Consider the following 21,365-nt stretch of genomic DNA (forward strand, 5'->3'; position numbering starts at 1 on the left):
TTACCAGTTGAAATGAGCTCTCTACAGCTTATGAAGGGCACCGCGCCTCTAGCAGAGAGATATTTTGAGAGCCCTCAATGAGATAGGTTTGCGAAGAATTAATACAGACTTATGCCTTTATACAGATGATAAGACTGTTATCCTAGTGTTTATAGATGATATACTATTTCTTTACCATCCTAAAAGCAAGAAGCATGCTGACAATCTGATTCAAAAACTGTAAGAATGATATGAATTCCGTGATCTAGGCGAGGGAGAGAGCTTCCTGAATATCAAGATTAGCCGAGATCAAATGAAACAGAAGCTATGGCTTAGCCAATGGGCATATATTAATAAGATTGTTGCAAGATATCATTTGGATTCACCCAATAGGAAGCCTTGAACACCTGCAGCAGAGAATCTATGTCCTTACAATAGAAAGGCTACGGCGCATGAGATACACCACTATCAATCCAAAATTAGATTAATTCTCTATGCCGCAGTGATCACTTGCTTAGATATTGCTAAGATAATGTCTGATCTAGCGAGATATCTCTTGAATCCTGGACCAGCTCATTTGACGCAGCTAATTGTGTCATTGCATATCTTGCTTTGACAAAGGACTACACTTTGGAATATGGAGGCAATTTGACAGGGAATATCTTTATTATTGTAAGTAATGCTGCCTATACAGACCAATTGGATTGTAGCAGCAGCGAAGGATATCTGGTGAAGCTATTTAGTGCCGCCGTGGATTGGCACGCAGGGAAGCAATGAATGGTTACTACTTCTACTACTAAGGCTGAATTGCTTGCCATTTTGGAGGCTGCAAAGAACATCTATTGGTGGAAGCAATTGTTCTTAGATATTGGATTTGATCCAGAGCATGAGATATCCATTCTATGTGATAATTATTAAACAGTAGGGCTACTGCGTAGTGAAGAGCCTACTATTCGCACAAAGCTATGCCATGTTGATATACACCAGCACTGGCTTTGGCAAGAGGTCCAATCAGGCCGCATATCAGTCAAATGGATTAAAACCAATCGCATGCCGGCAGACAGCCTTACAAAGATATTGCTGAAGAATAAGCATATCGACTTTTGCAGGATGGTTGGGCTCATAGACCAATCAGGAAGCAGAGATTAAGCTTCAACCAATCCAATGCCATCGATTCAACACGATTACTCAATTTGGATATGGATATGGCTTCAACAGCTATAGACTATGCAGCTTCGCCTAACGGTTCAGCTGGGGGGGTGTATTGAATTATGTTACCGCTTGCCCGATTTAGAAGCATACAAATTGGTGAAGCACTGCCACTCTTGGCCGAATATTCAATAGTATTCGATCATTTGGAAGCCCCGCAATCCGACCCCTATTGAAGGCATAAATAGGAGATAGATAGTCATTCGTTTAGAAGAATTGGACCTTCATTGATTTTCGATTGGCCATATAGTTTACTAGTGATTTGGAAAGTTTACGTATCTTAGCGATTTCAACATCTGAAGACTCAAAGTAGGAGTGGTCAGTCCCCAGGAATAGCTAGAGCTGTCCGTCATGAGCTCACAGTAGTAGTTATTAATAGCCAAAAATTCAACCATTAGAGGGAGTAGGAGATTGGAAAACTATGACTAATCTTAATCCACAATCTTAAAAGGAATTAAGAGACATGCTAGACCACTTCCTCATGGTTGCAGGATGTGCTTAGCATATTTGTGATGGCGCGTCACGCAACATTTCTCAAAACATGTAAGCTAAGTTTCCGGGTGTGCAGTGTCATCAACTGCTGGTGACACTGGATAGAGGAGAAGATGTCTCATAAAGCTCATATTTTGGATAAAGCGCTCCCTTGACGCCACAAAGAGGTAATTAAGGAATCTAATGTTAGGTGTGCGGAATTGCACGTCGTCCAGGGAGCCCCTGTAGAGCTTCTGCAAGGCGGCCATATTCCATATACTATTCACATAAGCGTAACTCAAAAGATCAGGGACCATGTGAATATTGTTGACGAAGAGCCCAACAATTTCTGGGGTCATAGGTGGATTTGTCCAGTCTCTCAGTCAGGTCTGCATTGGATCTAGTGGGCTTATTGTCTCGGTCTTTGTGTCCCCCGTGGCTTCGTGGCCAACAAATGAACTGGCTACTACTTAAATTTCAGAGTAACCGCTGAAATATTGTCCTTCACTCGGTCACTATTTCCCCAACTTTCATGCGATTAATTAGAGCATTTAGAATGAATCTACAAGCCCAAGATGACCTATTGCAGTAACTGGACAAGGCAATGCATGATAACGTCACGCAGCGGCTTCCAGCAGAACACCAAGCACTAAGATTAACTTTCTTGCGCGATTTGTTTCCGCTGAGTATCAAGCACTGAGTCAAATATGCATCCCTGGCATCATGATAATGATTCAGCCTTGTGGTGGTGTCATAATTAAGGAATGGATATCCCACCTATAAATCGCAGACATCCAAGAAAGCAACGCACGGGTTATTCTTGCAGTCTTAGAATAAATCCTATACATACATACATACATACATACATACATACATACATACATACATACATACATACATACATACATACATACACACATACATAGATTTGTGCCACTCAAGTTCTACAGGTGACCCAGTCACTTTCAGGCAGTTGACAATAGCAGTTAACTCTATAGAGCTATGTCTCCGCGGGGTGCATCATGCAGGTCAAAGCCCTTATATTCAGTCCTCTGCTAAGACACAGGCACCTCATGGTCTCCTGAGTTACCAAAGTCTCTGTCAGTAACTTGACTTGGCGGTGGATAATAGCAGTTCTAAATAAATTAGCCTTTGGATGGATATGCATGGTGGGAGAATACCAGTTTAGATCCAATAAATGCCAAGAATCCCAAAGCATCAGCGGAAAAGATATACAGTCAACCAGTGTCCCTTATGCATATGCCCAAAGAAACATCCGCACCACACATCTTGCTATATTCAAAAGACTTTTTCATCAGGCTTGTTTTGTGACGGTCTTGCTTCTGGCAAATCAATTTTCTCCTACTTAGACTCAGCTTCTCTGACAGTTTCAGACAACTTATGCCCATCTTAGTATCAAGCATGGTTCCAATGCCTTCCCTCTATATTTAAAGTAATAAGGACAGGCTTATGGTTTATACTTAAGCAAAATGCACAAATTCTACATTTACGCAAAAGACAAAAGCCGCATTTAATTAAGCACGGAAGACCACGATTATCCCTTCAATGGCAACATATTTTCGGAAGAGGATGACCACCAGTTCTCTGATAGGTCAGACCCCGATAGCCCACAGAGAAGTGCTTGGCCCAAAAAATACAGGAACCCAACAGACCATGGTTTGAGTACGGAGACCTTGGAGATATTAGTTCTCTGAGATGGTGGCCATGCTGATCTGGCTATCCCGCGCAGTCAGTGGATTTATCACATCACCTCAAAAGGTCCACAATGTCTACCTTCTGACGGTTTTGATTTTCAACATATTTGACGACTGATGACAATATGATACAAGTGCCTGCCAACAGTCGCGCCCACATAACCATGCATTGCTGAGAGGCTCATATCTCCAATGCCCGTTATACCTATTGAGTGGGTTGCCCTAAGATAAAACAATCTGATGCCTCGTGCTCCAGTACTATTCCTATTAAAACCTCCCGGTCACTCTTGAAGAGGGAGTTAGCAATTTGCGTATTGATAGTGCTCATATTACGCATTTAAGATAATGTGACAATGTTATCCCTGCATGCTCGGCACTACTTTGTAATTTTGCATTTCCTAATCAAAAGGTCACTTCTGACTATATCCACAAAAAGAGATTCCTAAATCCTAGAGGTTCACTACAATTTCTAGGGCCTTGCTGATATATACTGTATGGAGGAAGGGACATGGAAGATTGTATAGTTGCCATTTAGCCTCCAGATTGTATACAAAGCTGCAAGAGCGCTGACCACTCCTGCTTTCTCTGATAGTCCTTAATCCAGCAAGTTGTGGCTGCCATAACATATGCCTTGACTGATCTGATGGCATAATTGAAGTATATTAAGTTTATATCATCAAACATTACTGACTAGCTAGCTGAGGGGTCTAAAAATGTGATGGGCCTATATCTTCCCCCTCTCCTCCTTCCTTATTTAAGCTTATAATGGCCCTGGTAACAGCATAGACATAAAAGAGTGGACATCATGCTGAAACTGAGTCCATTTAGGAACATCATAATTATTTCCTAGCCACACAGAGCCTATTCCAAGGTGAATTACTTAATATTAGCACACATGGTACTCCCTAATTATGTTTAAAAACATCACTATTATACCCTTCACCTCATCCACTACTAAATTAAGAGACTCCCCACATTCCTTATATTCACAGTGTCTCTAGGCTTGCTAGTCAGCACAAGGCTGGAAGAGGGTGTTAAATAGACCCTGGAGAACTCTAACCAGACTGGAGCAGGCATCAGGGTCTTCAGTGTGTTTGATATACATAGGATGAAACCCCTGGATGACATGGATGGTGTGCTCAGGCAGATATACTTCACCCATATCTTAATATTATATACTGCTAACTAATGAGCAGAGCTGCGCAGCAAGTGGATTGTTAACAATGCCCTAGTGGTGGTATGATAAGTTAGTCATATATTAGCAGGAAATCATCACCTGTACGTCAAACTAGTGGAGAAATTTAACAGTAAGGTTAAATACTTCATTAGTAAATTACTCCCTTTCAGTGTCATCCATAATGTCTAAACTTTAATCTGTTAAGAGTGGAATAGTATTAATGATAATAATGTCTCTTAGAGTGAAACCCTAGTGATCTAATACCTCTTATAACCATGTTAGTATAGGTGAGTTTTGAATCATCTAGTCCCATAGGAGATAGTACCAGCTACTTAGGTTAAGTAGAAGAATTACTAAGAAGTTTAAAATTCCATATAATAATATAATATAGTTAGATAGGCCTTCTCTATCCTAACCTTCTCTTTCCCATATCTCTCGCGGCTGTTGAAAGAAGAGATTATCTGGGGTTATTTAATGTAATTATTACTATGTTTATAAGCTTGGGAGGAAGTGACCTTGTAAGAGCTCTTCTAGCTGGTTTTAATGTCTTAGTGCATTAAGAAGCTCTTTAAATGGGTTGCTAGCTTGTGGTGGGTTTGAGCCCTCCAGTAAGGTTTCCTCTTGAAGAGAAAGGGCCTTAAGGGACCTTCCTATAGCATCTTCTGGGGACTTAGTGGCAAGTGCTATTATATTATAGATAGAGTTATAACTGCATTAATGTGAGTAATAGGAGATTGAACTGGAGTAGTAATATAAGTGCTGTGAAGGTAAGTAAAGATCTGGGTAAGGAATATAAATGCTTTATATAGTGTGTGAGTACTACAAATGGTTTGATGATTGTAGTCTGATCCTCTATGCAAACTTGGCCCTTCCTAACTTAAGTTCATGTCTTAGGTTATATAAATATCTTGGGGCTAGAGCGATGGTTGCAGTATACTAACTAAAAAATATATATTTTCAATACTTACTGTTCTGCAAGCACTTCTCTATTACTTTAATGTTGTGGGTGTAAGCCCTAAGACTAGAAGGGACTTTTTGTAGTAAGTGCCTGGCCTATATAGGCAGTCTGCGAAAGTTCCTGATGAAGTTGTCAAACTTTGATTTAATTTGGACTTTTCGATGAAACTGTGCGTCTCACCATTCCCAAGGGCAAATAGAAAGGCATTAATATGCTTTTCTGCTGATGAGAGCAGAGGTGATGGAATCTTTAAGAGGTGCCTGGAAAGCATTATTAGAGCATGCTCATAAAGAGGGCCGACTAGGATAATACTGGAAGGTGTTTCTGGCATGTGAGATGTTTAGTATGGCTTCTGAATTGTAGTTCATGAGATTCAATTAATCAATGTTTTTATGGATAATATAACGGCCTAAATATTAGTATAGTATAATGTATGGAATGCTTAAGCAGAAGCGGGTGCATTTGGCAATGACTAGATACCTTGCTTCCCATTCACGTGGCGTGGATAGGTTGAGTGGCTGATCCCTTGTCCTGAATGATATGAGCTGCATAATAAAACTATGAGAATGGGATGCTGCAATTTCCTGTTCTATTACCAGCATGAAGCATTCATAGCAAATCCAAGCCCTGTGACTATTTAAAAGGCAAGCAATAGCTGCTATGCCTCATGTAACCTGAGCCTAATGTGCGTCTTTAACCAGCGGCTAATGCAGACATGATTCATATTGTTAGAAACTGATGGTATAGATCCATAAGTTATTAAAATCATACCACTGCTGAGGGGTTGTGCGCGGTACAATTGTTGTATATAAGATTAGAAGCTGAATAGGACTAAGGAAAGGAAGAAAATACAAAAAAATGAATTATGGTGCATGTATTTAGTGGAAGAATGAAATAATAGAATATTAAGTGGAATATTCTTAATCATGCTTGCTCTTTATCTATTACTGAAATGGTATGACACCTATTATAATGAGCCCTGTCTCTAGGTGACAAGACACTGCTGATGCAATGTGTTACTATTATCTAGTAATAGGCTTTTAGATGGTGGAGATCCCTGTAGTGAAGAGTTTGGTTACCTAGTTTGATTTTAATTATATTAATGTCTTTCTAGCACCAGTTCACTATTAGCTATAATGATGAACTTGTGGCACTATATATCATACTTAATCCCACCATTCTCTAGAGGAGCTTATTAAATACTGGTTTTAGGTGGTATGGTCTAACCTGTAACATAATTATAGATACTATCTTTACACAGCTACTATAATAGGTCAGTTTTAGAATATTGCTTGAAAAGTCATACATATGTTACAGCTATAATGACCATGGTTTGATATATAGATCTCATTACTAAGGGAAGAACTGTCTCTAAAGCCTTGTGGAGGGGACTAGCTGAAGCTGAAGCTAATTATAAATAGCTCTTTTAGTATAGTCTTTAAGGCTACTGTGACTTATAACTAAACTAGGTGCTGGAGTGTTCCATGGTCTATAAGTTTCTTAGTTAAATATATCTTTTGCCACAATGTACTGGTAATAAAGGAACTAAGCCTTATATTAAAGATTAGCATGGTTGGCTGTAAAAGGGGGCAGGGTTAGGGCAGTGCTTATATACCTCTCCTTAACTACCTCTAAGTATGTCTTCAGACATTCTTATATCTTGTCATGTCTACACTAAATACTGAAGGAGAGGTCATGCTTATATATAGTGCCATTAGGGTGGAAATGACCATAGTATGCATGGAGAGCCATGCTAGAGTGTGTTTTAAGTGTGAGCTTACATTGGGGGTGCACGACTGTATTTCCTGGAGAGTTTGAAGCTGTTAATTTAGATGTTCAAGGGTTGTCTGTGAATAAGGTGCATTGTTCTCTACCCTACATAGCAACCCTGGCAAGGAAGTGTGTATGGGAATGCCAACAGTACATTGGTATTTAGGCTTTCATTCTGAAGGGGTGTGTGTTATTGAATGCGATAAATTTAAAGTCCCTTTAAAGTCTAGTGGTAAGCATACACGGTGAATGATTCTAGCAGGAACAGAATGCGGGCAGAACATATTTGTGTATATCTTTGGCTTTATAGCATGCCACAAGATGTGCTACTAGGTCTGGCATGGGCACATCCCATCAAGCCTAAGATTGACGGATGGTGTCCTAAGGACTGGATGTTGGACATAGGCTATCCTAGTCAGGAGCAGCAATGTGTATATGTATGTGAATATTTTATAAACCTTTTTGTATGGTAATGCTAACTAAATGTAGGTCTTCTTCACTTACCTGGGACAAAAACTTCTTGACTCTGATATGTGGGACCATCTTTATAACCTGGGCTGACAAATTTCATATATACCGCGTCTGGAAGGTGTCCTGTGTAGACTGGTTAACCTAGATAGTGAAGAAGTATAATTCTGAAGAATGATGCCCCAGAAGGCGATGTGAAGGAATCTAAATGTCTGTAGAGGAGATTCTACACCGTTCTCTTGCATAGTTTGTTAGGTTAATGGAATTATCCAGTCATTCCTTGTACTGGTATGGTCGCGAATTAGCAGATATATCTGGAAGGGTACTGTAGATGTTTCTATGGAGTGGCTGTTCAAAGCCTGTGATGCTAATGCTGCACAGGTCAAATGTGTTCCTTGAACGCTCAGATTGCAAGGTTGCTGTAGATGATTGTATTTGCTTATTCCCTCCATGTATGGTTGTTGGAACGGCTGCTGACTTCCAATGACCTAAAAATGAGCCCCATGCTGAAAGATATTGATTCCCTTGAGAGGACGCTGCATATACTGAAAACCCATAAGGTTAAGAAAGTGTGGTTTGATGACGTTGTAGGTGACATCCCTCATAAAAATCATCTTTCGGCGACTAACAACAGCCAAGGACTTGCTGGAGCTTATAGAACTTCCTGATCTATTATTTTGAGTCTCTAGATAATTTAAGATGGCACTGATCGACCTCTAAACAGTAATTAAAAGACTAAGGGGTATGCTTGCGACCTTATATTTCAAAGCTTAGCTGACCCCAGTGAATAGTGACTGTTGATGACAAAGACCTTGAGAGTATCTTAGAGCAAGCAACACATTGCCTGGAGCAGACAGGTCTGTTATATAAAGTTTTAATGAAAGAAAATGACCGCAGAATAGCTAAATTAAAAAGAATATGCAAGCCAGGCGGGATTGCTGTTGTTATTAGTGGTGTAACTTAGTGGTTTGCTTCTGCCTCTACTCTTTCTATTTTGGGAGTGCTAGCTGCTATTAGGGGTGTACTTGCATGTGTGGGAGTAGGTTATCTTTATTGGAATCCAGACGAATTAAAGGCGAGATCTAACTTCTCGCGGAAGCTCTTTGCGTGGCTATCATTCCAACCGCTTTAGCAGTGGAGTCAACCCACACATTCCGGACAGTAATACCGATTATGGCCATTCCTTTCTGTCATATTTGTCTTGTTCTATATCTTGACATGAGTCGATATTATATTCTGTCTTAAATAGCCCAGAGCATATTAGCCACTGTACATCTCCAGACTGGAGGACATATATAAAGTTTTCAATTGACACAAGAAACCTGCATTAGGCTGCATCAGGCCCAGAAGGATTCTTTAGGGAATTCGCTCCCGCCATCCAAAGCATCACCCTGGTAAACTTGCCATCACCATCAACATCAAAAAAGTTGCAATTCCGCATGTCATTCTGCGTGCTGTCCATCATATCTCTAACATAGGTCTGCTTGGTAGAAACCCTGTGATTGACTTCGTTGACAATGATGTTGGTGATCTCGTAGCGCATTGTTTGGGATGACTGGATGAAGGCTGAAAACATGTTGCGGATCTTGTCAACACCAGTGACGGTGATATGGTTGGTTTGCACGGTGAAAGTAGCATGCGGCGCGAAGTGGGAGACTATACCCTTGACATCTCAGTTATCAACGGCTTTAAAGAAGCTGGCGGGTAGGGATGCCAAATAGTCGCGGGTAAGGGCCATTTTACTGGCTGGCAAGAGAGCTTGATAACTATCCAAAACTCTAGATGGGAAGGGAGAGCTGTGGATTATGTGGCAGATTGTTAGGATAAGTGGCTGATCAACAGTCATCCCCTCCTAGGGCTTGTCCCGGTCTTGGCAGTTGAACCCCGCTATGTTAAGAAACTCCCAGGAACTGATACAAGAGAGACACTAATAATTTCAAATATGCACAGAAGAACTAGGAAAGCCGTCTGGACCTTTTTTGATGCCTCAATCATGCTGTTAACAACTGATAGGACATAGTATTCTTAATTTCTAAGCATAAAGAGTAGAGGCCTATGGTTATAGGGTAACTCCTAATATTATTGGATGTAAAGCATTTATACCTGTCAGGCTTACCCACACCACCACCTTATTAAGGATGGTTTCTCTGCTAACCACATTTTGCCACCCATGCCATACATCCTGATAGTCTATAGACAACATTGAGATATATCAAGACCCTATGAGGTTATAATAAAAGTAAAGTGAGCCTGGTTTCGCCCTTATAGCTGCCTCCACCATGGTATTAAAGATTAAGGACATCTGTATTGGCCGCCTGCGTGCATATCAAGTCACCACAGGTTTATGTAAGGAAGAATGATTATAAACGCCTAATGAAGTATTACTTTGCATTACTAACGCAAAATTATAGTAGAGCCTTCATTTCATCACTACCTTGTGCGAATAAACAGCCCAGATTTAACCAATTACCACAGTTGATCTTGGACGACCAGAATATCCCTAGTATCCCACAGAAATTGGATTACACTTCTTCATGTCAGTGAGAATGAAATTAAGTAGTCATCACTCTTAAAGCCATCTATACAGGTCATCCTTAGCATCGCTATGATGGTCCTTGCAGCAAGTCCAGCAATGCTGGTAAACAATGTCAGCAGACTTCTAGGGATGTAATAAGTAGTGGGTAAAGTCAAGTCTTACTCCAAAATGCTTTTCATGCTGCATGCGTGAAGTGTTAGCAATTTTTTATTCTTCAATGTAGATTCAAGGTATGTTCTCTTCTTACCCAGCCATGAGGGCAGTGGGGTTTTTCATGGAAGCACACTTTCCAACATATCTCATTAAGCTCAGAGTCTGTCCAAATGACTCCAGCGCTTACTCCAGATAGAAGAGCTGACGAGGCCAGAAGAACAGTGGAGAACTTCATTATGTTGATTTTGTTGTTGAGCTGAAGTGGGAAAGATATGGTTTGATATTAGTTAACCAGGAGTCAATAGAAGGAGGCTGGCCTGATTCATGGAAGGAGAAGGGCATATTTATATCCACAGGCCATATAGCTTTGCCAAGAACCAAGAAGTTCAGAGACTGCCTATTTTGCTAGAGGAGTGACACACTGATGACCCAATGACACCTACTCTAGATAATTGAGGCGATGTGTATAGACGGATTTAGTAACACCCAGAGCCCTTCAAAGAATGATGACCAAATAACCAATCTTCTAGACTACGGAGTTCATCCTAAATTCAAATCAATTGAATTTCCTATGAAGGTGTCAACCTAAAAGCTTTTCAGGCAACGGCTACAGGAAAGGGCAGATACCCACCAATGGTTAGAAGTTTCCAAGCTGCCTAGGCCCGGCTACTAGAATTAGCTTTGTTTTTTATTTTATAGGCTTATTTTCGGTTGCCAGTAGGATCTTTTGAGAAGTATTAGAGAATAAATTAGGGCAGATAATGTATGACGTCAGTGCAATAGCAGCTAACTACCTAACAAACCACAAAGCTCACATAGTACCAGGTATGGCAATATAACCAGGAGGAACAAATACTTGTGGCTTTTACCTAATGAGTTGAGTTTATTCGGCCGGATGATTCCCGGATCAAGATGACGCGCTGAAGTCATATATTCGCCTTATTAGCTAGAGCTTTAACCAAATCCGGGTGAGATAACAATATTTGGAATATTGATGTTGGCAGTTGTTCTCCTGGCCAGTAGAATTGTAAGCCATAATAGGTCATGACTGCAGAGTTTAATATGTGCAGTTCAGATGTGTTTGGGTCCAGATAGGATCTGTGATTCAATTTGTGCAACTAATGGGATGTTATTTAAGCTTTACAACTAAGCTTACTTGACGGGATTCAGCAATCTGATGCCTGTAGTTATAGTCCTCAGTCCTCTTCATACTAGCAGAGTGCTCTTGTCTCTCAGGGATACATAAGCTACAATGCTGGATAATAATAGCAGTAATTCCATGTTTCACAAATCTACCACTCTTACATTCAAAGCTATTCATGGCTGGCATATAAGACTGCCTTTTCATCTGTTCCATAAAATATTTTGGTAGATTGCAATCTAAGCGTCATAGAGTTCAAATACTTCTGAATGCAGAAAACAGCTGTGTAGATTGTCATTATGGCTTTATGATCACGTTATGAAAGTCAATTGTAAGGTACTTTGGGCACATATAATTAGTGCTAACTTACTTGGTAATCTCTTAGTTAAACTACTATCCTGAGATATGGCAAGCATCACCTTACCGAGTATTTAGAATGGATTAATTATGTTTTGCATACTTCAGTCCAGACCGGGCACCAGGCAATTGCATCCAGGAAAAAGCACCCTAATACATAAAGGTGTGATATCAACCAATATGTGTGACTTCGATTACGTCTACGGGAGTGGGCAGAGGAGATTAGGTGGATGTCATCAGTATGTACATAACCATGTAGATCCTTTCATTCCTTCATAGCTTAGGTAGAACTATAAAAGGGGCTAGAATCCCTCGATATCAGCGGGACATGTACGGGGCGGCCTTTGGCCTACCCCCTACCCTCACACGATTCGAAGGCTCTACGCCCCGGGGAATGAGGCACTGATTTGATTTTAGTGTCATCACTAGGAGAGGTGGGATACACCTTCGGTGGAATACGAGCCTGAGCAAATTCATGTAGTCTGTCGATCGCCCCGTAACTTTTCCACCCATCTTCTCAATGTACTGAGCTAATTGATCGACTTCCTCTGATGAGGCCTCAGCTTTCAACACAAACTGTTATCGAGGTTAGAGACGATAAACAGCTCATGAATAAAGGAGTTACCTGCCAGGTAAGCAGGCATGATCAGATAGACGGAATTAGATATTCTTCAGGGATAATACAATTATCTCTTCACTAGGAAGCACTTGATTTTTAAGAACTCCATCCTCAAGTCGTGCATTCAGCCTTTATGTTGTCCAGCTCCCTATAAATATCTTATCTTAGGATCTTAAAAAGCTCTAAGATGTCTTTGAGGGACCTGCTTATATAGTATATAGTAATAAGTGTAAGGTCATTAATCCTATCACCCCTTCAATACCTTTAAGCCACCCACATTACTAATCTATTTAAATAACTTCTAGAAGGAGCTGGAAAGCTTTTAACTATGTATAATACTAGGGTGATGTGCCTGTGTCATTTGGTCCATCTATCTTTGATGATGTAGAGAAGAGCATCAAGTATCTTGTTCTTATCAATACGCTGTCCCACTTAAGACGGTACCGAACTATACACAGCGAGACCAGATATGGAAGGAACTTAACAAAAAGCTGCAAATCCGAAACCAAAAAATCAAACATTCCCTATGCGGTTGCTCTTCACAGATTAGGGGGCGAGGGGAAGTGACAACTAGCCCTCAAGTATACAGGAAGTAAAAGGGATCAATATAACCCAATACTCTGGATTGACGCGACCAATCAGGAGACAGTGCGCTCTAGCTTTACACGATGTGTCGCAGAGCTTGGACTTCTACATGATCGAAACAACAAACAGAGGTCAGCCCTCGTGGGCGATACCACTATCCAGACAGTGCTTCGATGGCTCCGCGACCGAACTGAAGCCGACGATGAATGGCTCGTTATCATTGACAATACTGATGATATCACCTAGGGGATTAAGACGATAATGCCGAAAGGAGCGCAGGGAAGACTTATCATTACTAGCTACAACAAGCAGAGTCCAATGCTGGTCAACGGAGGTTGTCAACAGGCTCGAGTGGATACCATGACGCCACAGGAAGGGAGTATGGTTCTTCAACACATGTCGTCGGACATCGGCTCGCTCTCAAGAAATATACAACAAGGCTGTGGCAAACTGGCGCAGAGGCTTGCGTACCTGCCCCTTGCAATTGATCTTGCAAGTTCCTACATTGGCAACGATGCTATACCTGAACAGGTCCTGATGCAGTACTTAGAAGACTACAACAGGCATCGCGATGAGCTGTTGCGGATGGATGATCTTTGAGCACTTTCGCGGACGGAGAAGACAGTATGGACGGTATAGGATACCACATTGGAGAAGATCGAGAGGGGCATGCAATCTTGCAGCCTACTCTGCTTTTGACATTTTTTGCGCACTTTAAAGGCGCTATTGTTCAGGATGAGCTGTTCCGTCTGGCAAGCCTTGGCATGTCTTGCGTCGACAACGAGCTAGGCGACGGAGAGATTTCTGAACTGCGACAATTTATCCAGGTCAACGAAAGGAAAGGGGACAATTCTCGATATCAACGAAGTTTGGATGTGCTGCTTCGCTACAGTCTAGTGCAACGGGTCAATGGAGAGTGGCCCGGCACCAGAATGCATCACCTGGGTCAGTGGCGGGGCAATGCAGAGCGACCAAAGTCGACCATGGCGGTGGCGGTACACCATATTATATCGGCAGCATGCCATCAAATATCAAATGAGGCTAATTATTTGTCCATTGGCACTTGCTAGTCCACCTCCTGGATATTCGAGGCTCCCCAGGAACAGAATCCTGGATACAGTCCAAATGTGGGCGTACACACTTAGCCTTGAGCAGGAAAATCTTCCAGCGCGAATACAAAGCAACTGAGCAGTGAATGACTTTTGAGATTGTGAGAGGAGAAGCGGTCATCAAGAAATCTGGAAATAGTGAATAGGAGATTGATAGCTGGCGGCCCACAGATATTTCCTAATAGTCCTCAGTCTAAGTTACATGCTCACCAGAGCTCTCAACAAACAGGTGTCTTGATACTACAGCCAATCAACCCTATTTTCCAACTAATGATACTGATCATCTTTTCAATAGCTCTAAACAGTCTAGCACAATAAAGAAATGATAGGGTGTTGTAAAGTGAAGTCCATCATTTTCAAAAGTAGGGTGATGCATGTCATTTTCAGCTCTCTTTCTTGCACTAAGAGTATGTTAAATACACTCTCAGTGAGATGCAGAGTAACAGGTCTAGGGGAACATCTTCTCACCTGGGACACAAGGACATATAAGTAAGACTTATACCTCTTATAGATTACTGGTCTTATCCCTAGTTATGATTACTAAAGATACCAGCCCATCAAAGATTGCATTAAGATGTTGAAATCTATTGCTAATAACACGTGGTTAGAATACTTTAGGGCTATTGCTTTCAATAAACCTCATGACAGGAATAAAAGCTAGTCTGAAGCTAATCAGATTATCTACAGTAATTTATCTGAGAGGTAAGAGAGATTTTAGTTACCCTTCTCTTCCTCAAGGCCCTGGACACCTAGAAGCTAACAGGCTCAGTCCACCTTTGGAAGAGATGGCGATCATATAAGTATTCATCATTAATTTCTTCAATGATAATGGACTGAGGGTATACATAGAGCACTGCTGAGGATATTAGGTAAGGAAATAAAGTCATTCTCTAAATAAAGCAGCAAGCTAAATAGTTAATATAGTCAAATCAAACTTAACATTGCTAGGTAAGATAACACCAATAATGGCGCACATGAACACGCTAAAAATGTACCAAGAGTCAAGGAAGAGATAAGGCATTATTACCCTCTTCTAATCTAGTATCTTGCTAATACTGGTTACAGTGCCCTGGTCCTAGAAGTTAAACAATAAGCTATCTACTCACAAAGTCTACCTATAGGTTATGAGTAACTTACCCACATGAAGGGAGAAAGAGACAACTAGGTAAAACTACAGGTTTCATTAACAGCATTGTGACGAACCTGTATACTGATTATGGGTTAAGCAAGACACGTGACATTACATTGGCGGTATAGAATCATGTGAAGGAATTAACAAAGTGGGCTGCAGAAGCACAAGCCACTATAAATAAGCAAACTCATGACCAAGCTAGCTAGTGGCTCCAGCTTCTTCGCTTCTGTGGCAGTATCACGCCGTGAGTGACCATTTATGAGTGAGCCAGTAAGACCAGGAATGTTGAACGACCTTCGCGCAGCAAAATTAAAGGGTTGTGCATAGGTCAGCTTGTCCTTTTGAATATCGGGTGATATTTTGGGCACAGAGAAGACACAGTTGCAAGTAGCTCAACGAAACATTCTTCTCGCTAGTTGTAGAATATAATTTGATCTTCCTTATCCCTCATTCACTATATGCACAGTCACACCGCAGAAACCTCTAGGCTAGATAAAGCGACCTCCACAGTTCTGACTAACATTTGAAAATTGAACGTGAAACTCAATCCATCCGTCATCCCAGTCCTCTGCATTCAAAGTATGATTGGCAAATTCTTTTGCTTCCTCGGCTAGAGTACCAAAATCCTTTGGCGCGAAGTCTGGGTGCACATGGCCAGGCCAAGCTGTATACATCCAGAGCTTTTCCAAGTTAGCAGAGTCTCGGGGGGGGGCGTTGCACGCCTGCCCGAGTCTCTCTTCAACTTCTTTGTCTGATAGGATGTTTCGCGGTGCGTCCGGATCGAAGACAATATTGTAGCCATCAATTTAGGTAACATTGTGTAGCCGACTCCCACCTCCCAGATGTCTAGCAAGGTATTCTGGGTGATTGAAAACTGTTCTAGTCTGAATGTGTGCTTCCGAGCCACAGGGGTTAAAGGGTTCATCATAGAAGACAATGAGTGGACTCTCCTCCCAACTGCGTCAGAGCGAAGTGTCCCTATCCAAACTTGAACAATCTGTCAAATAATCCATCTCCCACAAGGCAGCGTTTTGCCATCCACAGTTGAAGCTGGCAAAACATGCCGCAGTCTAGTATAGTGGGCCCCTGGATCAATTCATTGAGGGCCTGACTCAGAGCTCCTTCTCTCCGGTGGGTTAAAAAACAGCGAACCCCTTCAAGTCCATTAGACCAGCTAGCTGGACATTGATGTCTGATATCCCGATCCCACAGGGTGATGGGTTCTTCAGGGTATGTCTCATCCCACAGTTTTGTGAGTGAGTTGGCAGAACGTAGCCCTTTCAATGGGTTGTCGTAGTATTTGGCTCTTGCAGGTCCACATAGTTTGGCAAAAGTATTTGCACCTTCGATAAAAGTTTCAATGTCCCAAGTTAGACAACCTTTCTTCAATCTTTCAAAGTACGCTTGCAGGTTGGTTGACGCTGGCTCGTTGCGCAGTTTTGAGAGAATATTCGCCCTTTGTTGTTTTTGTCGCTCTGAAGGCATTTCTAATATTATAGACGGCGTTCTCTCATTGATAGGTAGGTCTAAAATGTTGCTTTAAGATAGCTATGCTGACGTGAACAGGTACTTTCCGCGTTCTGCTTGTCTATCGCGCTTTTAATCATTCGCGGATTTCTCTATGAAATATTCATCAAGATGCACTATATCTTTGCCCTGACGACATTGGTTGCCGTTTGGCGTCACGTATGCCTCCTGAAGGCTTTTGCCCAGATATACATGGTAGTTGGCAGTGGCATCCTTATTGGACCACCCTGCTGCATTAGGCCAAACTCCTTGTGCAGGATGTCACGCTTAAATAATTTGGCTCAAGAGCTCAGGTTCACAGGGGTGACAGCTGGGCTCAGATAGTCATACCTGTCAATCAGCCCTTTACTGTTCATGCTGGCATAACAGTCTATATTTAGATGCCCGGGGTTAGCCCCTTGTTGATGTTTTATAGTCATCCGTCCACAGTGCCATGGTAGGAACTGAACAAGCAAGGGAAGGTGATGAGCATTTCCATTCTGGTCCAGAAGAAGGATGGGTTTACACGGAGCCTTATAGACTATCTGGGCAAAGAGTTCCTCACATGGATTGACAGGCCATACAGTGAATAGATTCGCCTCTAGTCATATAATAACGTCCTTCTAGTTGCGTCAGGAATTGGAATAGCTGCTCATATTCCTTATATCTGGGAGCTGCTCAACCATCACCCAAAACATATATTTGTGGCGTGGGAGCTTGATGATAAGTGTAAGTAATCCTTTTAATTTTTAATTCAAGACTTTCTAAGCCATTACCAGCAAACCTTAATTGCGTCTATTAGTGGGTGGACTAGTTCCTCTTACAGGATCAGGAATCCTATGCATGTCCTATCCACGCCTATAGGGGGCCGGTGCTAATGAAGACCAGATACTTTGGTTCAGCCTCTATCTGCTAAGTCTTTCTAATAACACTGAATTTCCAGAACCTTGGGATAATACATATAATTGCATCTGGAAGCTCTCCGGAGAAATCAATCCTTGGAAGGTAGTATGGACGGATTTTTGGTGCTAAAGCAGAACCTCTCTGGTGATAGGTGAATTATTTACTCAACATATCAAGATTCTCAGACTAACTCAACAGTTTCTGCAAACAAACATAACTGAAAGGTAATAACTGAAGTTATCTAAAGGAAGATGGAGCATGTTGTTGGTCTTCTTGAACTGCCTTTCCAACCAGGTAAACCTCCAATCCACCAATGACAGAAGACGAGCACAGAATGAGTGTGATTTAGTGGTGAACAGCTGTCTCATTACCTGTATCCTGGGATCCATCACGTTCATTGCTTACTGATGTTCTACCGAGAAGTAGACTCGCATGAAGTTGGTTTGAGCTGATCATTCCGCTTGCTGTTAGTATCTTGGACGTTGGAATGAAATTCATTTCCTCTCGCTCAAATGAAGGTTTCTAATAGCCGAGATTTTTTTAGTATCTATCTATATTTTATGCTTTTTATTGTTTCTAGAGATTTTTGTAGAGGAGGCATTAACCGTATGCCAAGGCTTTGGCAATAAGACCTAGGGGGTCGGTATGAGGGGTCCTCATTTGGCTTCCGCTTGGCTTCCGCTGGATGAGAAGCTCTCTTCTCCGGCGTGGTCCGCTCTTGAGCGTTGAAGTTCTGTATGCCAACTGCAATTGCTTGAGCGGCTTTTGGAGCTTTCTCAAATAGCCGATGGATTAAGGTGTTGAACTGATGAGACTTATTAGTAAATGACTTCTGGGTTTGTGGATTTCTAACATACCTCTGGGATAAACTGAAGCTCGGTCATTGGATGAGAGGAAACTACGTCGACGAAATTTCGAGGCGTGGTTAACAGCTCCTTTAGAGTACTTGCTGATGGATCAGACATGTCAGCGGCCCGGATGACACAACTATAATACTCCGACGATGAAACAGCAGGCAGATCAGAGAGTGGTTTCCTTGCAAATAAAGACGGGCTTAAAGTGGGGAGGATGATGGAAGAAGAGGCAGCAACTTCGAAAAACCTTGGCCAAAGAATATAGGTTTTCCCGATTGACAGGTGCCTGTGCCTTCTCCAAAGCAGATGATTATTGTCCGTTGAGCAGCGTTGACGGACCCAAATCTGCAATACCATTATCATCAGCCAGGAACATTCCTGATTCTGGAAGGAGTATACTACGGTCATTCTTGAACAGACTCAAAGAGACACGACACTTTCCACTTGCTCTCCAGCCCCGCTGTCAAGAACGTCGTTTTCTAGCACGGAAACGGGTAACTTGAAGATCTATGACGATATGGAATCGGAGCTGGAGTCAGAAAATAAAATCGGAGAGGCAGGTCAGAAGCTTTGAAAATAGAACAGAATGTAGCGACCATGCAGGGGCCGAACTGAGAACGACATGAAGAATCTGCGTGATGAGTACAGACAGTAGCTACCTGTCACTCAGCATGTGGTTTCATCGAATCAAACTACTCTTCTCTCTTCAACCGTGGCCTGAAATGTTTGCTTCTTGACTTCGAGAAATTTTGCCTGGTGGTCCTCAAGTTCGACACCTGGATCGGTCAAGGTCAAGGTGAATACTGTATTGTCGGTAAGGCTATCTGTTTTGATCAAGCACAATCCCACTATGTCTATCCAAACCTAGATAGCGACGTTCAGGTCATGGCAGCCTCACCATGCTGAAGAAGCTAGTTGTTGAGGAATATCATACCGTCTCGTTCAGGTGGAAAGAGTTTATAATAATGCAAAAGATTCCATGAGGCTGAAAATGGACTTGCAGGTCTTAAGTAAGGAGGTGCCTTCTGTGAGTGAGAACGGAAGATAATAAGGGCGTGATGTACGAACTCTCTAGATTGAAGCTACACACAAAGCAAAAGATGATGGTGTGTCTAGCGCTAAGCCTATTACTGGAGGGTAGGCAAAAGAGTAGCCTTTACAACCCTTGAGCCGGAGCTGACATATGCCTGGCTAATTTCCCAATGAGGCAGGTAAGATAGACTTAGGAAGCTCGATCATTTCCCTCAAGTACTTGATTTGAGTGTATTGCGGATCGGACTGATCCTTCTGCATCCCAGCCATAGAGCTCATCATTCAAGCTCTTTAACCGTCTAGTGAGTGTGGAACTCTGTCAGAATAAGTGGCTTGTAACAGGAATATCCTTACTTATCCTGGGAACTTATTAAGCGCGGAGTTATGGGTTCGCTGCTATGTCCGTACAGCCACCGACCCATGCATAACCACTTGCCAAAGTCAGTAAATTATGCCGCGGCGCGCGTTTCCATGGGCGAATTCCTTACCTATGTCTGGGTGAGAATTTATCTATGGAAGTCCAAGAAGGTGCTCCCTCACGATACTGTGTATGCCATCCGCACCGATGACAAGATCGGTTTCCTCGACGGAATGCTCTACCTTCACAAGGACCCTTCCGGTACTTGTATCATGTCCGATATTCCTGACCTCACAATAGGGGACGACATCCCTTACTCCTGTCATCAGGACTTTCCACAAAGCGTGTCGGCTAATTGAGACGCAGCATTCGTGAGCATGACGTCCTGTTCACAGATTTGCAAGTGGCCATCCGTTGACGCCATGGATCAAAAAGAAATTACACATGGAACCATCATGGAGCACTTCATCCGACAGCCCCAGGTTGTTGAGTACTTGTAAGCCATTGGCAGAGACCCCTACGCCCGCTCCTTGCTGTCTTGAGATATGACGCTTCTCATAGATATGGATCTCATGGGCATCGGGGAAAGGAAGGTGTCCTTTAAGAAACAAATAAGTAGCAAGGCCAGACATGCTAGCACCAACGATGACAGATTTTCATCATAAATAGAAATTACGGGCCGCTGCAAGTAAGAATAAGTGGGCCGACGGGGGCCTGGTCTCTTTATGTTTGGTACGTGTTGTACCCCTTCAGTTTGCAGCATGGCTAACCATTTAATATACGTAATTTCGAATAAATTGAAGCCAGTCAGAATTTATATGAGAAATTGCATAAATACACAAAAGGTGCTTTTTGCTAGCGCCAGTGGCCACGGTCCCTTGGGATGCCACGCTTTCAGATCACTCAAGCTCAACAATCATCATATCATACACCTTCAAACTATTTGTGTCCAAAATTTCTCTTGATACTCCGTTTCCGTTTGATTGAGCTCCAAGCGCTTCTGGAGCGGACGTCTCTGGTGCAGTCAAATTCCTCAACAAACCATTAGGTCGAGAGTGAGCGGTGGGACTTTGGAAGAGCCCACACGCAATTAAGATTTTTCCAGAAACTCTATTGCACTTCATCTTCTGTCAACCATATCTTACCACTATCGAATCCGGAGAGTATCGGATATCGATATTTAACTGAATTCTGGCTGGGCCAATCAGATCGCTGGATTCTACCATGGATTCAATTCGCTGGATTAAGAAGATTTTATAGAGTTTCTATTTAGTTGATTATAAGTAGTTAGTTAGATATCTAGATTGCCAGAAATCAGACCTTCATTTATCCC

At 42.1% G+C, this 21,365-nt stretch overlaps 9 protein-coding genes across 9 annotated transcripts; 4 read left to right on the forward strand and 5 right to left on the reverse strand.

The window, feature by feature from the left end:
* Positions 1-1,829: 1,829 nt before the first annotated feature.
* Positions 1,830-2,030, reverse strand: P174DRAFT_339254 (uncharacterized protein; the record flags this gene model as incomplete). Its single annotated transcript, XM_024821699.1, has 1 exon — positions 1,830-2,030. A coding segment is annotated over one exon (201 nt), but the record flags the coding sequence as incomplete, so codon positions are not given.
* Positions 2,031-9,074: 7,044 nt separating this feature from the next.
* On the reverse strand, positions 9,075-9,485 carry P174DRAFT_516423 (uncharacterized protein; the record flags this gene model as incomplete). Its single annotated transcript, XM_024832334.1, has 2 exons — positions 9,075-9,410; positions 9,432-9,485. 2 exons carry the CDS (start codon positions 9,483-9,485, stop codon positions 9,075-9,077), a joined length of 390 nt encoding a protein of 129 aa, XP_024677427.1.
* A 713-nt stretch (positions 9,486-10,198) lies between these two features.
* On the reverse strand, positions 10,199-10,738 carry P174DRAFT_67872 (uncharacterized protein). Its single transcript, XM_024832425.1, has 3 exons — positions 10,531-10,738; positions 10,446-10,463; positions 10,199-10,382 (listed from the first exon to the last, which is right to left on the reverse strand). The coding sequence occupies exons 1-3, from the start codon at positions 10,669-10,671 to the stop codon at positions 10,317-10,319; spliced, it is 225 nt and encodes a 74-aa protein (XP_024677428.1). The 5' UTR covers positions 10,672-10,738; the 3' UTR covers positions 10,199-10,316.
* Positions 10,739-13,399: 2,661 nt separating this feature from the next.
* Positions 13,400-13,738, forward strand: P174DRAFT_472817 (uncharacterized protein; the record flags this gene model as incomplete). Its single annotated transcript, XM_024830623.1, has 1 exon — positions 13,400-13,738. The coding sequence occupies one exon, from the start codon at positions 13,400-13,402 to the stop codon at positions 13,736-13,738; it is 339 nt and encodes a 112-aa protein (XP_024677429.1).
* A 26-nt stretch (positions 13,739-13,764) lies between these two features.
* Positions 13,765-14,283, forward strand: P174DRAFT_425843 (uncharacterized protein; the record flags this gene model as incomplete). The annotated part of the gene is made up of 2 exons (XM_024825325.1): positions 13,765-14,133; positions 14,209-14,283. The coding sequence occupies 2 exons, from the start codon at positions 13,765-13,767 to the stop codon at positions 14,281-14,283; spliced, it is 444 nt and encodes a 147-aa protein (XP_024677430.1).
* Positions 14,284-15,280: 997 nt separating this feature from the next.
* On the reverse strand, positions 15,281-16,864 carry P174DRAFT_435997 (uncharacterized protein; the record flags this gene model as incomplete). Its single annotated transcript, XM_024825971.1, has 5 exons — positions 15,281-15,322; positions 15,354-15,362; positions 15,385-15,408; positions 15,901-16,059; positions 16,532-16,864. The coding sequence occupies 5 exons, from the start codon at positions 16,862-16,864 to the stop codon at positions 15,281-15,283; spliced, it is 567 nt and encodes a 188-aa protein (XP_024677431.1).
* Positions 16,865-16,944: 80 nt separating this feature from the next.
* Positions 16,945-17,610, forward strand: P174DRAFT_472818 (uncharacterized protein). The gene has a single exon (XM_024830624.1). The coding sequence runs from the start codon at positions 17,018-17,020 to the stop codon at positions 17,228-17,230; it is 213 nt and encodes a 70-aa protein (XP_024677432.1). The 5' UTR covers positions 16,945-17,017; the 3' UTR covers positions 17,231-17,610.
* Positions 17,611-19,159: 1,549 nt separating this feature from the next.
* P174DRAFT_508059 (uncharacterized protein) lies at positions 19,160-20,691 on the forward strand (the record flags this gene model as incomplete). The annotated part of the gene is made up of 6 exons (XM_024831419.1): positions 19,160-19,202; positions 19,313-19,524; positions 19,589-19,669; positions 19,718-19,779; positions 19,941-19,976; positions 20,085-20,691. 6 exons carry the CDS (start codon positions 19,160-19,162, stop codon positions 20,389-20,391), a joined length of 741 nt encoding a protein of 246 aa, XP_024677433.1. The 3' UTR covers positions 20,392-20,691.
* P174DRAFT_446326 (uncharacterized protein) lies at positions 20,270-20,691 on the reverse strand. The gene has a single exon (XM_024828554.1). It carries the CDS (start codon positions 20,662-20,664, stop codon positions 20,422-20,424), a length of 243 nt encoding a protein of 80 aa, XP_024677434.1. The 5' UTR covers positions 20,665-20,691; the 3' UTR covers positions 20,270-20,421.
* Positions 20,692-21,365: the final 674 nt, after the last annotated feature.

Source organism: Aspergillus novofumigatus (assembly GCF_002847465.1).
Source record: "Aspergillus novofumigatus IBT 16806 chromosome Unknown P174scaffold_12, whole genome shotgun sequence".
NCBI lineage: Eukaryota > Fungi > Ascomycota > Eurotiomycetes > Eurotiales > Aspergillaceae > Aspergillus > Aspergillus novofumigatus.

Excerpts from the sequence above, each read along its gene's own strand:
- P174DRAFT_446326 (XM_024828554.1), bottom strand. The coding sequence starts at position 20,664 with ATGTCTGGCCTTGCTACTTATTTGTTTCTTAAAGGACACCTTCCTTTC.
- P174DRAFT_472818 (XM_024830624.1), top strand. The coding sequence starts at position 17,018 with ATGCACTATATCTTTGCCCTGACGACATTGGTTGCCGTTTGGCGTCAC.
- P174DRAFT_67872 (XM_024832425.1), bottom strand. The coding sequence starts at position 10,671 with ATGAAGTTCTCCACTGTTCTTCTGGCCTCGTCAGCTCTTCTATCTGGA.